The sequence below is a fragment of the Peromyscus leucopus genome, chromosome 23 (genome assembly GCF_004664715.2).
Source record: "Peromyscus leucopus breed LL Stock chromosome 23, UCI_PerLeu_2.1, whole genome shotgun sequence".
NCBI classification, from domain to species: Eukaryota; Metazoa; Chordata; class Mammalia; order Rodentia; family Cricetidae; genus Peromyscus; species Peromyscus leucopus.
This window is the reverse complement of record NC_051082.1, coordinates 42,855,792-42,874,041: the sequence shown is the minus strand read 5'-3', so window position 1 is coordinate 42,874,041 and position 18,250 is coordinate 42,855,792. Positions and strand designations below refer to the sequence as shown.

Below are 18,250 nucleotides of genomic sequence, written 5' to 3'. Positions count from 1 at the left end.
AGATAACACCCATCAACATTCCACCATAGAGAAGGGAAAGGTTCATGAGGTTCTGTCTCCCTTAGGATTTATAAGTAGGTAGTGGCGACCAGAGAAGGGAGAACCATTTACTTTAGCAGTGTAGAGAGTGATAGCGTCTCTATATTCCTGAAAATAGTTTTATAATATATATTTTCTTTCTTTCTTTTTTTTTTTTTTTTTTGATTTTTTGAGACAGGGTTTCTCTGCGTAGCTTTGCGCCTTTCCTGGAACTCACTTGGTAGCCCAAGCTGGCCTCGAACTCACAGAGATCTGCCTGGCTCTGCCTCCCGTGTGCTGGGATTAAAGGCATGCGCCACCACCGCCTGGCATATATTTTCTTGTAATCAACACGTACTAGATTCACTAGAGTCATCCAATTTTTTAAAGACACTAGAGGAGAATGAAATATAATTTAAAAAAGGAAGAGAAATAGTAAGAATTGGAGAGAGACAAGCTTAGGTAATAGGAGGTGAATATAAGCAACACACACACATACATATACATGTATATAGGCGTGTGTATTATATATCCATGTTATCATGTATTGTATTTGTTGCAATAATATCATAATAAATTTGATAATACACACATATATGAAATAATGAAGACATAAAATAAGAATTACTCTCATTACTCATGTGCACATACCCACATTCTGATGTACATGCACACACCTAATTTTAAAATTAAAAAGAATTAGTATATAAATGAATAAATAAATAAATGGTTAAAAATGTTCAGCACAGTGATGCTGTGTGTTTAAGCTCAGCACATAGGATGGAGAGGCAGGTAGATATCTGGGAGGTCAACATCATCCTGAACTACATAATGAGTTCCAATATTGGCAGAGGAGATACTTTTGAGATAGTTTTTGAAAACAAATCAGCATACCTTCATTATAAAAGTTCTCGAGAGAGTAAGAATGACAGAACCATGCATCAAATAAAATATATAATTCACAACAAAATAATAAATGCTCTATATTGCAAACCCACAGCCAACATTATCCTCAATGGAGAAATATTCAAGCAATACCATTAAAATAAAATAAAATCAAGAGCGAGACAGGACTGTGCACTATCCCTGTTCTTTTTTCAGTATAATCTTCAAAGCACTGGCTAGAGCAAAATAACAAGAGAAGGAAATTATACAAAAAGAAAAAGTCAAATTATTCTTATTTGCAGAATATATATACAATATATTTATACATATATAAATATACATTCTACTAGAAAACATGTATAAATGATGAACAATTTCAGTAAAGAGGCAGGGAGCCAATATGTACACTAGCAGGTTGAGAAGGAGATCATGGATGCATCTCTACTTAAAATACCTTCAAATTATATAATAGACCTGGCAATGAACATATTCAAGGAGGGGAAAGAACTCTACAGTTAAAGCTTTAAATCTCAGAATAAAGAGATTGAGACACTACAAGGCAGAAAGACATCCTTTGATTCTGTACTAGTATAAATGACATTGTGAAAATGATGATTCTACCAAAAGCAATTTATAGACTCAAGGCAACACCAAGAAAATCACAACATTCTTCACAGAACTAGAAAAAAAATTTAAAATCCACATGGAATCAAAAAAGATCCTGGATAACCAGATCAATCATTAATAATAAGAACAATGCAGAAATAATTATCATTCCAGATTTCAAAATATGTTCCACAGCAGTATTAAAAACAATGTATCTTACTGGTGGAAAAATAGATATATAGATCAATGGAGGAAACAAAAGACTAGAACATGAGTACACATGTCTATAGCCACCTGATATTTGACAAAGATCCAAAAATACACACTGGAGAATAGACAGTATCTTTAACAAATGTGCTGTGAAAACAGGATGTCCACATGTAACAGAATGAATTAGACCCATATCAATCATCTTACTGAAAACTTTCTACAAATAGATCAAAGACATCACAGTAAAATCTGAAATGCTAGATCTTCCAGAAGAAAACTGAAGCAGTATCCTAAAGAATGTAGGTGTAAGAAAGGAGTTCATGAATAGGACTCCATTTGTCTGGAAATTAAGGTCAACAATTGACAAATATTGCCTCCCAAAATTAAAAAGCTTTGTACAGCAGAGAAGGCAATCAATTGAGTGAAGGCAAACCCTACAAAGTGAGAATCTTTGCCAGCTACACATCTGATAATGGTTTAATATCAGAATCTATAAGTTACCCCCCGCCAAAAAAAACCCAAAGACTTAAAAACACAAATGACTCAATTTAAAAATGAGATATGAGAGATGGGCATAGTGTCTCATACCTTTAATACCAGTGCGCCAGAGGAAAAGGGGGGTGGATTCATGTGATTTGAAGTATACCCTGGTCTACATGGTGAGTTCTAGGATAACCATGGCTTTGCAGAGAGACTCTGTCTCAAGGAAGGTGGGTAATAGAGTTGAAAAATTCTCAAAAGAAGACATAAAAATATCTAAAAAATATCTACTGATTGTTCATTACCCATAGAAATTAGGTAAATAAAAATTAGAACAACTTTGAGATTTCATACTACCAATCTCAGAATGGCTAAAATCAAGACAACCAACAACAACAAATGCTAGTGAGGATGTAGGAAAATGGAATCATAATCTACTGTGTGATTGCAAACTGGTGCAATCTGAAAATCATTGTGGATAGTGCTCCAATAAACTAAAAATAAATCTACCATGTAAACCAGCTTTTACCACTTCTTGGAAATTCTTCAAAAAAGACCACATTCTACTCCACAGATGCTTGTGCAGATATGTTCATTGATGCTCTGTTCACAATTACTAGGAAATGAAAACAACCTAAATATCCTTCAACTAATAGATAGTGAATAGATATTGAAAATGCAGTATATGTATACAATGGAGCTCCATTTAGCTGTAAATAAAATTGAAACCATGCAGTGAACAAGTGGAACTAGAAAATATTATATTGAGTGAGATAACCCAGATCCACAAAGACAAATACCCCATGTTCTTTCATACCATTGGTTCCTAGCCCTCAATCTACAGATGTGTGTATACAGCAGAGAGATCAAAGAAAGTAGGACTAAAATGGGGCTATGATAAGGGGGATCCCAAAGAGGGAAATAGCAGGACACAGGTAATATGAAGGAGAAATGGGGAAAATGGGAGGGACTCTTAACTAGAGAAGGAAGAAGGAGGAAAATACAGGAGGGGAAGAGGGAATGATTAATGACACCTAGGGATTAAATATTTTATATTATCTAAAGGGAGCTGGGGTGGGAACGAGGGGGGAATGAGTAGGAGTAAGCAAATAAAATATTTGTATTTTAACTAAAAAAAATTTAAAAGTACCATTCAAAGCTGTTTATACCAGGAGGTATAGAAATGTGATTAAATTATCTTAGCTCTGTCATCAGACCAAACTCAGTTTGAATGCAAGCACTGACACTTACTAATAAAGCTTAAACACACTGCCACATAAAATAAATAATGAACTGCCTAGGAAAAACTGATGGAGAAAGGAAACCACCAACTTTAACCTTATTTATGATTACTAAGCTTCCTTGGGGACTATGGGGTGACAAGAGTATAAGGAGACAGTAACAGCCAGTCTCTACCCTGAGACTGCAGAGCGGCTAAAATGAACTAGTGACTTCTGCTTTGTGACCCTGCTTGTCCATTCCCTACTGACCAGGGTCACATCTGCCCTTCCCCCTTGAGAAGTGACCACCATGAATACCCACTTAGACAGCAAGTTGGGACCGCTTAAATGATGGTTGTGAACCAATGAAAGAAGTTTTCTGCTTATCTCTGAGTGCTGAGAATTTCTCCTTGGGAAAGGTTGTTCCCATCTGAACAAAACAGCATGAAGACACATAGCATGACTTGTACATTGTTGGCAAATTACAGTGAATCCATAACAATTTTATTACAAAATGTTTGTTCATTTTGTGCTGGTTGAGATTGAACTCTAGGTCAGGTTAAGCTACTACAAATCAACATCTTCAGCCTCTCATAATAATTTCTTTTGTTTGTTTATTTCTTTTCAAGACAGGCTTCCCCTGTGTATCCCTGGCTATCCTGGAACTTGATTTATAGACCAGCTGGGTTCAAACTCACAGAGATCCACCTGCCTCTGCCTCCAGAATGCTGGGATTAAAGGTGTACTGTACCAAAGCCAGCTGATTTTTTCTTTGAAAGATACAGGTGTTCCTATACTGGAAGTGGAAGCTAGGCCTCCTGAGCAAAACACAAAATCCTAACTGCTAGACAAAGTGGGATCATAAAAAATTAAATGAATACTTACCTTTTGAGGTTTATTTTTGAGATTATAATGTAATTGCAACATTTCTCCCTTCCAAATACTTCCATATACCTTTTCTTTTCTTTTTATATTCATGCCTGGTTGTTTCAATAATTGTTATTGAATACATACACACACACACATATTTACACACACACACACACACACACACACACACACACACATATATATATATATATATATATATATATATATATATATATTCCTATATATAACTTGTTTGGTGTGTATAATCTTCACATTAAAAAAAAGAATACCTACATGTCGATTTGTGAAAATAGAATAAAATTCTTTCACTAGCACATTCTTGATCATATCTGGTTCGGTGATAACCAGCACAGGGAGCAGCCCATTATATAGCCTGTATTGGGAAGATGGAGATGATTATATATTGATTCTGATTTTACCTCTTGTTCTATAATACATACTTCTGTGAACTGAAACTAGTCTTCTGTAAGAATACCAAGTGATTATTCACTGCTACTCTACTGCCCGAAAGGACAAATTATTAACAATTGACAAGCAATAATGTTTCTGGCAACTTTCAATTGGAGCCATTACAAATGCATCACAGAAAGCCCATGGCCTTGGGTCTCATGGCAAGGGAGCTCAACAGACCCTGAGATTAATGCTGTGCTTTCTGATGATGGATAAGAAATGAAGAGGCAGAGCCTCTTCTGCCTTGCTTGTGGCACATAGCCTAGTGATGTCACTTCTTGACAGGCTCTAGACAAATCCCCAGTTGCCTCAATCATCACAAAAAATAATTAATGAAACAAACCCAGCAGTCAAGAGAATGGTGTAACTTATCCAACACCTTTTCTTCAAAGTGAATAGTATATGTTGAGAGGGAATAGCCATACACATTCTTATTAAATAATCAATGCCTTCTAAAACATGTAATAAAAATTGAAAAGTAAAAGAAAATTCAACAAAGTATGAAGGTGCAGAATTCTAAGACCAGTAGCCAGGAGGCAGATAAGGAAGACAGAGACTTCTAGGCCAATATGGACTCATAGTGACTTCCATACCATCGTTGGATATATTGAGACCTGGTCTCAGAAAATAAACCATGGGGGAAAGCCTGGGATGCCTCACACCTATAGAAAGAAGTACAGGCAGGTAAGGATTACTGAGAATGAGAGAAACGGTCTTCCCCAGGGAAGAGCACACAAACTGGTTATGCAATTCCACATGATCAGCCCTGAAAACATACATACAAAAAACAGGAGAAAGGATGCAATTATAACCTCAAATAAAAAACAAAGTAATAAAAATAAAAAACATACTTTATACAAACATTAAATCAAACAAAAATAATAACTACAAATGCTCATTTTCCCCTCAGCGTATCTTTGAAAAGTCCAGATTTACTGGAAATATTTTTTAATTTTTTTTTTTGCTTTTATCTAAGTATAAATCAGTATGGGCAGGAGACACTCTCCTGAATTTATGAGCATATATTCAATGAATCTGAATTAATGCATTAATTACAATTTTCAAAAGTCTTGAGGAAGAACAAATAGAGGCAGGAACCTTATAAGACATTGGGTTAAAGTAAGGCTAGGTGTCTCTGGAACATCAAAGGGTGCAGACAAATCATTACCTGCAATGTCCTCATCTTACTTCAGACTGGGGCAACAACACTTATATGGAACCTTGGCAGGATAGGATTTCAGACACTTTAAAACAGGCAAAGGTGTCCCAATTAACTCTGGACTGACAAAGTTCTCATGCAGTTTGGTATCATAGAGTAACAAATGTACATGTTGGACATTTGGAGAATACTCACCCCCACATATCTCCATACTGTTTTTGGCATTCTAAATCATATATCGATATGCCCTGGGAAAAGAAAGGAAAAATAAAAGTAATTACTTTTCTACCTATATCGGTCACAAAATGGGAAACAAATGATTCAAATCGTGGGACTTCAGGCTTGTTATTTAATTTTCCTACCAAGCAATTAATGGGAATTCTTCCAAGTTCTCTGAGAGAAAAAAGAAAATGCAGGAGATATTTGACATAGGGGATTTAAAGATATTCATGATTTCTTTTCTGGATATTGCCCAGTCAAAAATTGTTTCTTCTTTATTAAAAGTAGTAACTGTCTTTATTTGTGGTAGTTGTCTGGTTTTGTTTTGACTGTGCAATCCTGGAACACTCTGTCTTTTCCCTTTCTTGAGTGCCTGAGGGTACCAAGAGTCAGGGACATTGCTATAAATGTACAAAATATATTTGTGGCCAGGCATGGTGGTGCATACCTTTAATCCCAGCACTCTGGAGTCAGTGACAGGGGGATATCTGTGAGTTCAAGGCCAGCCTTATCTACAGAGTGAGTTCCAGGATAGGCTCCAAAGCTACACAGAAAAACTCTGTCTCAAAAAGGCAAAACAAAACAAACAAACAAACAAAAAACACAAAACATATTTGCTTCCCTTTTCACTCACTTTAAGACTTTTCTAGGATTTCAGTATAGTCAGGAAATTTAAAATAACAGAGATGTATGTAGCATATTAGATATACATAACTGCTGCTCATTATATTAAATGAAATGTAACAAGGAAGTGCAGGCAAATGAATTTTCACCTAGTGTACCTGTTCAATGTGGAAAGATGAGGATATGCTGCCTCACATAAAGAAAACATAAAATTCAATGCTTGTTTTGAACATTCACCTCTGAAACCTGAGAAAAAAACCAGGCAATTTAATTTGTGGAGATAGAATCCCAAGTAACTCAGCCTGGACTAAAATTATCTGTGTATCTAAAAGTGACCTTGAAATTCTGATATTCTGGAATGTAGGCATTATGGGTACATGCCCCCATGTCCAGTTTATATGGTGTTGGATCAAGCCCAGGGCTTTGTCCATTCAAGGTAAGCATTTTCCAACAGGGAAATTTGCATTCAGTCACTGTAAATTTCAACTGTGTGAAACTGTCTCTAGGCAGATGATAGAGCCCAGTCTGTATAGTGCATGCCTAGTGTATAGAGCCAGACTGATCCAAGGCATTCTTCAAGACTCTAATGAAATGACAAAGAGAACATTACTTCTGTTTCCTTGTCCAGGAACTGAACTTGTGGCAAGGTCCAGTCTAGAGATTAAGCCAGTGCCTCAAAACAGTGAAGGTTGTATTTTTTGAGGATTTGATGTTTTGGGGCTGTGGTTCAGTCCTAACACATCTGTGTCTGTGGTATCCTGTGTTCTCTTTGCCAGCATTGTCTGACTTAGCTGTATGCTAACATTGGCCATTTCCCCTCTACAAATAGCATGTAAGAATCTATGCTGCTTAATAAACTTCTAATATAACTCATAATTTTATGCAAGACTTCCTGGGGAGAGCTACATATCTTCTTTATTTGTCACACATGGTCCTTCTCCAAATAATCTCACCACCTTGCCCATTGTGATCCTCATTCTTTCTTATTCACTTAATGTGGTGTGGGCTTGAGATTAATAGAAATCTTCAAGACTGAGTGTTACTATGCTAAATATACAAAAAGAGTCAGACTTGGGGACCTGTAAGAAAGAAGGAATGGAGGAATAGCTGAGAGTAAAACATGAGACGAAAAGATTCTAAAGAACAATCTCTTTTCTTTCATATGATTCATCAGCTTCTACTTTGGCATGTATCACCATGGTACTTAGATAAATTCCTTACTTTCAATGAGAAATATGTTCTTTGTTCCCAGAATAAGGTTCTATAAATTTAAAGATATGGGAACAGTAGGTGAAAGCTTAAAGACAGAATAACACCTATGAGGGTCATAAGAGTTTCCTATTTGGGGTTTGTACTGTAGGATTTAATACTGTCACATATTCATTTTTAATTCAGTATCCATGTATATCTACCAGTATACTCCAAAACACACTTGGGGACTAAGATAAAAATAAGATGTCAAAAACAGAGATAAAAGGCCCTGAGGGTGAGGACAGAGGTTAATTTCTTGAATTACATTAACTTCAGGATACCTCAGATGATGATGAGGAACATCCTTTTTGCTGGTACAGTTTTAAAATCACCTGAATCAGCTCCTACTTGTTTAACTGAGCAAACCCCATTCTCCTCAAGACTCTCCTCATTTTGCTTTTAGCCTTCCTTCCTCTAGTTTTCAGAAACTCATGAAGAAAGATCAGTAGAAGATGCTACTACATGGTATGGCCAATAGCCCCAATGTGAGTCAACAATTTATTACTCAAGTCTTACTTCTAGTTAGACAAAAGTACCCTTCTCTCATGATTATTTATTACCTAATTGATTTATTACCTACATGATTTAAGTACCTACTGAAAATTTAATTACTCAGTTATTTCTCACAGTCCAGCATCACTTCTAACAGTCTCAGCTGGAAATTTCCTTAGAAATATCACAGGTTACAGCTCCCTTTTCTTATTTAGATCATATTACAGAAGACAGTACCATTTACCCACAAAGATCCACATGTAATTCCTAACATTAACTGATTTTCAAAAGATGCCAGGGGATATGATGGGTTTAGACCTTCCCTGTAACATACTAGAAAAGATCTGAGTCTTTTTTTTTTCCTTTTTAAATGGAGATAATGATCCCACTTCTAGACAGCTTACTCTAAAGTATAAAAAGACCTTATAATTAGTACATCAAATCATTGCTCATGTGCAGCTGACCAGTATTGATATGAAGCTTCTTTTATCTCCTATACTATTACCTACTCCCACATACCCTTCTGGCATACTCTTACAATCTAGGGTACCCATAGAATGGATTTTTCTGCCCACTGATCCTGGCTGTCCCTTGCCATCTTATTATGAAATTCTTGCTTGGCTTATAAAGAACATAGGTATTCTCAAGCCCATGAATTTATTACATGATAAATTGACATGATAGTTTGCCCCTTCACCTCTTCACAACTTGATTCACTTTGAGCCTTCAATGACTCTTGATAGTTCTCTTTGACCTTATGGGCCAGGTTCATAAGTTATAGCCTGCCGATTCTTTAATTCAAATTTTCCAATACTACTCTCTAGTTTATTTCAACACATTGAGAACAGAACAGTAAGGATTAACTGCTGGGGAGCATATATGAGTAGACATGCTCCAGAAGGAGAGGTTTTGTGGAAAGATCCTGTTATAGGGTAAATGGGTTGGTCATAACCATGAGCTCATGTATGGGAGAGGATGTTGTATTTTCCCATAGGAAGCTGATAGACCACATTGATTCCCAAAACACTTGGTCCTGAATTCCCAGGCTATGAAGACATTTGCTGGGGTACAGGTCCCAGAAGCTGAGGATGCAGATGATGATGAGTTTGAAGGGAGCATGCAGTCTGCTACATCCCTTGCAGTCCCCCATGGACAGCCCACTCCCATCTTGGGAACAGATTGAACCTCTCACTGAAGAAGAATTTAAGTGGTCAAGGAGACAGAAAAGTCTGTTAATTACATTCAATTTTTTTTTAGCATTTCTGACATATTCTCTGTCACACAGGTGGAAAGTGTGAGAGTCTACTGAGCCTGTGTAACTGACATCCTCTTTGTCCCATCCAGTCACATAGGAAGACCTGCCTTCTAGAGTATTTACTAATGATATGCTTGTTTATTTCACAGTTCTGATGTTTCGCATGTGGTACCTAGCTGTGCTCACTTTATCTATATTGGTATATCATAAATTATTCCTATTTGTTTGTCACTAATCAGACAGTATGACTATGTTCTTCTCGTGTGAGAGACTGGGAAGGCCTATAGTTTAAGAGGGTATGTAAGATCAAAAATCAAGCATCATCAACTCATTCATCATTCTGATAACCCATAAGTTATCAGTTTGTATGGACATTTCCCAGAATGCAGTGATAATCCTGTGCCCTGGTTCAGAATGGAATCCCTGTGGGTGGCTTGCTCCATGATTCTAAAGTACTCCTTGCCTTTGAATAGATGATCTGAAGTACTGGTTGAATTGTCTTTGAGTTGCCCATCTAGTCTGGATGAAGATAATATCCTAGAATCCTCTCATTGGCCATGTTCTGTTTAGACTATCTTTAGAGGAAAAGGTTCAAAGGGACCTTAGGCTGTGAGCTACCATCCTTGATAATGGGGTAATCTATGGGATTTTAGAAAAGATGACCAACCATGGCATGCATATCATTTTGTATTTTGCCTCACTGCTTGTGTTACCCGTCCATGTATGTAACTGACTGAGAGTCCCTTTGTTAAAGGAAGGGACTTTAAAATTACATGTTACTCATATCCTCACTAATTGTATAGAGGCTGTTGCTTATGGGAGCCTTCTTTTAACAGTCTCCATTTACTATGGTTCTATACAAACTAATAATACTTCAAGTATTGTGACTTTGAACAACAGATTCTCTTTGAACTACATTAGACTTTTACTTAAAAAGATTTCTAGATATTATTTTAACTATAATTTTTGTAGCACTTACAGCTCTCAAGTCAGAGGCCGTTTCCACAGTGGCCCTTGCCAAACAAGTGGATAGTGCTCATTTTGAAAATCATATTCCTTATAACATTTCTGTAGCTCTGGTATCACAAGAACATAGATAAAAATAAAAATAACAACTAGAAGTTAAGTTAAATGCTTTAAATTTTTTGGTATTTAGCATAGGAGATACAATACAAGCAATGCAACATTAATCATCTTTACAGTGTCATGCTGGTTTTAGATACATCTCTGCTGCTCCTTTAAATTATAATGAATAGGAATGGAAACGGAGGAATTAAAAATCATTTACAGGGAATATGAAACATGAGAATGTTAGGTTGGATTTCTTAACCCTCAAGTAAAAGTGACTGACATGGGCCTTGCTCATCACACATTCAATTGAACTCTTCAGCCAACCAAGGATTTATTACAAACTGCAAAAAGTTATCTCTTAAACATTGTTAAATATTTGTTGAGTATATTCCACAGATTACTTGTGTTGGTAATTCATCTGACAATATTCAGAGACATTTGCTTGTTTAAGGAGTATCTGGGGCTCTTAAACTTTTAGACACAAATAATCCATTGGGCCATGTAAAGTAAAAAGTTGGGGAGATCCTGTGTGATCCAGACTAATCCAAAGTTCTGTCAGACAATATTGCAAAAGGACAAAGATATGTCAGTTCTGAGGCATTCCAGGAACAGATCTGACAAACTTCTCCCTGGGTTTGGAACTGGGGCCTCTAGGAAGTTAAGGTTTCAGTTTCTGTGGATCCTACTCTTTACACTGGGTTGTGGTTATCAGTCTTAAGTTAGCTGTGTTTGAGGTATCCTGGGTTCTCTTTGCTGAACATTGTTTTATTTGGCTCTCAATTGACCTTGACTATTTTCCCCTATAAATAGCATGAAACAAGGTATGCTGATCATCAAACTTGCTTGACATAATTCATCAGCTTATGTAAGTTATCCAAGTCCCAGGTATCTGTCTTTTTTATTTCTCTCACTTGGTCCTCTGTCTCAAAACCCCACCTTTGGGTCCCTTATTCCTGCAGGTTTGGGTCAGCATAGCATAATCACAGTCCTAGAATTGGTACCAAGTCACCTACAAATAAGATATCATGGTATGCACAAACACTGAGTAAGGAGATTAAGTAATCTGTGGTCATCATCTGAACAGCAAGTTTAAGGCTAGTCTTGTCTATAGGAGCCACTACATGAAACAAAACCAAAAACCAAATCCAAGAACTGTATTTCAAAGAATACCTTAAAAAATGGGTCATCCAAAAATCATAAAGAAGTTATTGCTTTTTCAAATTGGGGCAAAAAGCATGGAAATCTTAGGAATTTAAGCAATGGAGTCCTTGGTTTTGAAGAATTATGATCTGATAAGTAAACCTTGAGCATTCAGAGAAGCAAATCTGCCAAGAGTGCAGTCTGCACGTAAGTGCTGCTCCTGGGCATAAATTTAGGAAGGACGGCCAAGTGTCCAGCCTTTAGGAAGCATCCAGAAAAACTCTGTGTAAAGTCACAGTATGTATTATAGTGTTACATGTATAGGGATATATGTATGCAGTTATACATATTATATTCCACAGCCACAATATTAAACATAGAGGATAGGCAGTGGTAGCACACACCTTTAATCCCAGCACTTGGGAGGCAGAGCTAGGCAGAAATCCATGTGTTCAAGGATACATGCCTTTAATCCCAGAAAGCGAGCCTTTAATCCCAGGGAGTGGTGATAGAAGGCAGAAAGATATATAAGCTGTGAGGACCAGAAACTAGAAGCATTTGGCCTGGTCAAGCATTCAGGCTTTTGAGCAGCAGTTCAGCTGAGACCCATTCTGGATGAGGACTCAGAGTCTCCAGTCTGAGGAAACAAGACCAGCTGAGGATCTGGCAAGGTAAGGTAGCTGTGACTTGTTCTGGTTCTCTGATCTTCCAGTTCACCCCAATACCTGGCTCAGGTTTGATTTTATTAATAAAGACTCTTTAAGATTCCTACTACATTGAAGAGTTGATATTAAGTGGCCTTCATGTATTTCTTTAAAAAAAGAGTAAGAATAACTACATTTCTGGAAGCTGTACTGAAAAACAAATGAAGTCTTTGAGGCTCCCAAAATCTACACATCAGCATTTTAGGCTCAAGTCTTAGTGTGGCAACAGCTAGGGTACTCACCAGATCTGATACAAACCTGAGGTCACAAACACATGTCAGTAATAACCAAAGGTAACCTGGCAACAATTTCAGTGTAACCCAATTTGCCAACTGAAAGTCTTACCATTAATCCCACTGGACATTTGCATAGATGAACTGGCACAGGTTTAATGACATTTTTATAAGTGACACAATCACAGAAGCAAAGTAGAGAACCCAACAGCACTCACCCTCCTGTAGTTAAGCATTGTCCCAACAAAAGGCAGAGGTTTGGGGCCAGGAATCCCCAGCTTCTTAAACAGTCCATGAGAAGAGGTCCCATAACTAAAACATGAAGGAGAAAATCAGATCACAGGCTTGTTCATCATACACATAGTTATTCATATTCTTACACATAGATATACATAAATACTCACATTCCCACATACACACATATACACATAATGAGATATATAGATATGGATATGGATATAGATATAGATATAGATATATACTAATTCATATATATTATTTACTTAATATATGAGTAGATATGCATGTATATGTGAATATACACAAATCATCAGTGTGGGTAACCTGCAATGCAAGGTCTACATGATCCTGCCTCAACTTTATTTAAGCAGTGAACAATGAGGTTGCTCAGAAGGGGTGAATAGCCCACCAGCAGAACTTCCTGACAAGACTCTCTGACCTTGCCTGTCCCTCAGACTGAAAACTGTGAAGAGCTTTCCAGGTGCAGCTTTTGGGCTGGGGAGATGGCTCAGCAGTTAAGAGTATTTGCTGCTCTTACAGATGATCCAGGTTGGATTCCTATTCCCCAGATGACAGCTAACAACAGTTTATAATTCCACTACCTGAGAATCCAGTGCCTTGCTTTAACCTACATGAGCATAAGGCATGCATGTGATACACATAATACATTCATGCAAATCATTCATAGGGACAATATAAAAATAAATATTTATTTTTAAAATAGTGATGTTGCAAGTCATCAGTTCAGGTGTGGGGTTTTGATGTTACAGTTGCCTTTGAGTCATTCATGCTTGTGCAAGTAACCTTTCAAACAGATTCCTGTGATAAACTAATAAACTCATGTCTCTCCAGGCAGACTTTGTAGGATGGTTATATTGGTCTGTCACTTGTGTCCTACTGAGGACAAGGGTATTTGCTCCCATCTTTCCCAGAAAAGTTGAATAGCACCATGTAGTACCCAAATAAACTTAGGAAGAAATGAACTACATAAAACATCTTTTCTCTGTCCTGGTTCTCCCTACACCCTAGACTGCAAAATGGCAGCATTCTATACTAAAATGATCAGTCACAAGGTAGTTAGTTATTATGTCAGTAATCAAAGAATCTCTGTGACAATACTCTCTGTAAAGGCAGGCCTGAGTCTAAGTAATTATTAATATCTCTTGTGTAGTTTCTCTCATTGGGAGTTCTATGTCTCTCAAACCTTCCTACTGCAAAATGACAAACAAATTATAAGACTAATGAGAGAAAACAAATTAAGCCTTCTCCTGATTGTGCACAGCATTGGCATCTTAACAAGAGTTGAGAGCATTTGTCTGAAAAGCAATGTGAATTAAATGGTTTAGTTTACAACCAAAATGTGTTCAGCTATGGAGTATGAATTTCCATTGCATTATATCTTTTGGCATTCTGACAGGGAAAAAGGGCCAGAAAATCATCCCAATGGTTAGGCCACATAAGAGAGGCATCCAGGCAATTACTCACAGGTAGAGGAGCACCAGGATGGTAGCCAGCAGTGCCCATGTTTCTATGGCAAAGTTTGGAATCAGGTCCATTGCTCTTTTTCTTCAAGAAATTTCTCTCTGACTTTTCCTAGTAGGTGAGGACATGCGTTCTCCTTCTGAGTCCAGGTGTGAATCTGTGAAGAAAATCTGCAGTATTAATGTTCTAGAAAAGGAGTTGGAGCAGTCACTACTGCAAATAAAATGACCAACAGACTATGTATTATGGGTATAGATAATATGAGTGTCCTCTTCAGTTGATAGTAGTTGATAGTTCACAGTAACATGTATTTTGACTTTTCAAAGTTAATTTTATGTAAGAAGTTAATAAATAACTAAACCAATAGTCTTGGTTAGATCAGAGGTCATGGATGTTTACCAGAAATGGAATACAATGGGTGACATTTAATTTGTTCTAAAACAAAGATCTTATCATTTTTGTTTTTGGACATGTGTTTCACTTCCTTTTGTTCATCTCTTAGTCATCATTGATAAGCTGTGACAAGACACAGTTTTATCATTTCCAAACACTTTCTCTCAAGTTTTGACATAATTAATGGAGTTACCATTCTTACTAATTAACCTGATAACCCATTTTTTTAAGAATCTAGAGGCATATGGCATTCCATTTTCAGGCTACTATCTTCAAGGATGCTAGTACAAAACAAAAGCTTTAAGCAAACCCAAGAATTTTGCCATGCCCAAGCATTGTAACATTAACTCTTAATGGTCAGAGTGCCTAAGAAAAATCATCAGGCAAAAGTAGCTACAGTTATTATTCAAATCCTGGTATAATGTAATGTTCACATTTATATTTTTATAAAACTTATTTATAAGTCTAATCCTATGTAGTTGGAAGTTTTCTTTGTGTCTTGGCCTGCTGGTTGCCTGGGACAAATCTCTCCCACTACTGTCCCTCAAGTAAACACACAGAGGCTTGTATTAATTGTAACTGCTCAGCCATTAGCTCAGGCTTATTACTGACTAGCTCTTACACTTAATTTAACCCTTAATTCTTATCTATGGTAGCTATGTGGCTTGGTACCATTTCACAGTTCTGCCTTGTCATAGTGCTTCCTCTGTGTCTGACTTGCAGATCCTGAATCAGACTTCCTCTTTCCAGAATTCTCCTTGTCTGCTTATCCTGCCTATACTTCCTGCCTGACTACTGGCCAATCAGCATTTTATTTATCATCCACACATCAACAGCATAAAGATCAACATTTTCCAGCAATCTTGGCACTCTGTTGTTCCTTGGTGATATGACATCACAGTGCCTCTACATGTGGTAACTTTTCTAAGAAAGGGAGTTCCTAACATCTCATTCTTTTATCATCTTTTCACTCCATACTTTGCTCAAAATATGTCTCTTTGTAAGGCAGAGGTATATGCCACATAGTTTTCTGAGTGTACAGTGGGAAGAGGCTTGTAATGTGAGCTGTGGACAGCTTTTCCAGCCCATGAAATCATGTTGACCTTTTAAAGTTTACTTTGTTTTGATTATCTTGTTACTGAGTAAGTCAGGGACAGATATTTCAGGGATGTCTCATAGTCTCCTGGAGAGACCTCTGGCTTCTTTATGTGTCACAACCATAAGGAAGACTTTTGAGTAGATTAGGATATCTCCCTAAAAGCAGGAGAATAGTATATTCAGGACTGTCCTGGGGAAGCTTAGAAGCAGCATTCCTGGGACTAGGCATAAATGAGTCAAAAACAATTTCCATCAATCCAATATCCCAAACTGTACAAATAATAAAATTCCCTCAAGTATGCAAAAGGTGGAGATAAAAACCAAAGGTGGCATGGCAGCCATCATGCAGCTCAGCTTTGCTGGATCTTTGTCAAGCAGCTGTGCTGGCTTTATGATTTCTGCCATTCCATTCAGATATGGCTGCACCAAACCTCCACAGATAACTTTGTAAGAATCACACAGGAGGGTCTGGGGACAAACTTCACGGTTAAAAGCTCTTGGCACTCTTGCAGAAAACCCATCATAACTTGACATAAAGTCAACCTTCATTTATGGTCTCATCTCATGATACAACTTCAGGACAACAGGTTTTTCTGGAGAAAGAATAGTTTCTTACCTAATATCAAGGAAACCTGTAAACAGTTGAATAATACATTGATAAGTTAAATGAACCATCACATTTCACAGAAGGCTGGTAGACCCAATATATTAAGAACAATTGTGGCTGCTTCCTGTGTTTTCACATGGCTGTGACCCTAGCATTCAGCACTCAGAAGTAAGAGGGAGAAGGAATAGAAGGTTAAGGCTTGTTGAAATACACAACATGTTCTTTATCATCCTGAACAACATGGACTGCTTCCCAGAAATAAATAAGTCAATCATTACACAAAATATATATGATTTTTAACATGATATATCTTGACTAGCTTATACAAAAAAATGAAATTTGCTTCAATCTATTCATACTGCAACAGATATATTGAGCTCCTGTTTTGTAAAAGGCCTGAGAATTTAGATAGTATGTTTTCCTAATTTATGTAAAATTTAAATATAAAGTAAAAGTATCTGCTTTTGTAAAGCACAGTTGTGGAAAAGCAAGCACATTTAAAAATCATAGAAAGTTAATTTTCATTTAGTAAAACTGGAAGTCAATCATTACTAGGTTTTACACACAATAAATGCAATTATCAGCTTCAGACATCTAAACAATGTATTTCTATTCCAATCTGAAACATGGTAGTTCATGATGGAGAGAGGACATTGGGAACTATTAGGGTAGTTGTCCCCTATATGACTTCTGAACTTACAAGGTAGTGCCAATATTTAAATTTGAGTTATGTTGAATAATTTTAACCATATATGTTTAAATATAATATATACAAATATGTACATATACATTTTTGGATACAAATATTGACAATTACCGGAAATTATCCAGGGAGATAACTGGAGGGAAGAATATAACATAAAAGTTCAGAGCATTAATTCTCTCACTTGCCATTTTATTTTAAACTTTTAGATTGACCCTTGATGGTGCTATTCCTAGAGTTAATATACAATACAACTTTCTACCTTGAGTTTGAATGTTACTGAGGAACTCAACAGGTTTTGCAAATAAGAAATCATCAGCAACATGGGTAATGGGCAAATCAAGGTCCACATGATCCCTCTTGAACTATAAACAGTGAACAGTGAGGTCGCTCAGAGGGGGAGGATAGCCAACTATCACAGCCCCCTGACAAGACTCTCTGACCTTTTCTGTCTCTCAGACTGAAAATTGTACACAGCTTCCCAGGTGTAGCTTTTGTCCTGGAGAGATGGCTCAGCAGCCAAGAGCATTTGCTGCTCTTGAAGAGGACCCAGGTTCTGTTCCCAGGCAGGAAATCACTGCTCACAATGGTCTACAATTACAGTCCCTGGGAATCCAATGACGTTTCTTTACTTAGATCCACATCAGACATGCATGGGATACACATACTTACATGCATGCCAAACATTCACATGCACAAAATGAAAAATAAATATATTTTAAAGATACAGCTTTTGTGAGTCATCATCTGTTCAGGTGTGTGGTTTTAATGCTGCAACTGCCTTTCAACCATTCATGCTCCTACAAGTAATCTTTTAAA

General features: G+C 36.9%; 1 protein-coding gene across 3 annotated transcripts in view; it reads right to left on the bottom strand.

Moving 5' to 3' along the window:
* LOC114687275 (cytochrome P450 3A4-like) overlaps window positions 1-14,919 on the bottom strand; it is a 54,007-nt gene extending 39,088 nt beyond the window's left edge. For all 3 annotated transcript variants that reach the window (XM_037198470.1, XM_037198471.1, XM_028861965.2), the window contains exons 1-4: window positions 14,634-14,919; window positions 13,127-13,220; window positions 6,115-6,167; window positions 4,584-4,683 (exon numbers count right to left, since the gene is read on the bottom strand). In XM_037198470.1, the coding sequence (XP_037054365.1) occupies window positions 4,584-4,683; window positions 6,115-6,167; window positions 13,127-13,220; window positions 14,634-14,704 (318 nt within the window). In that variant the 5' untranslated portion in view covers window positions 14,705-14,919. The remainder of the gene's footprint in view (window positions 1-4,583; window positions 4,684-6,114; window positions 6,168-13,126; window positions 13,221-14,633) is intronic.
* Between the last annotated feature and the right edge of the window lie 3,331 nt (window positions 14,920-18,250).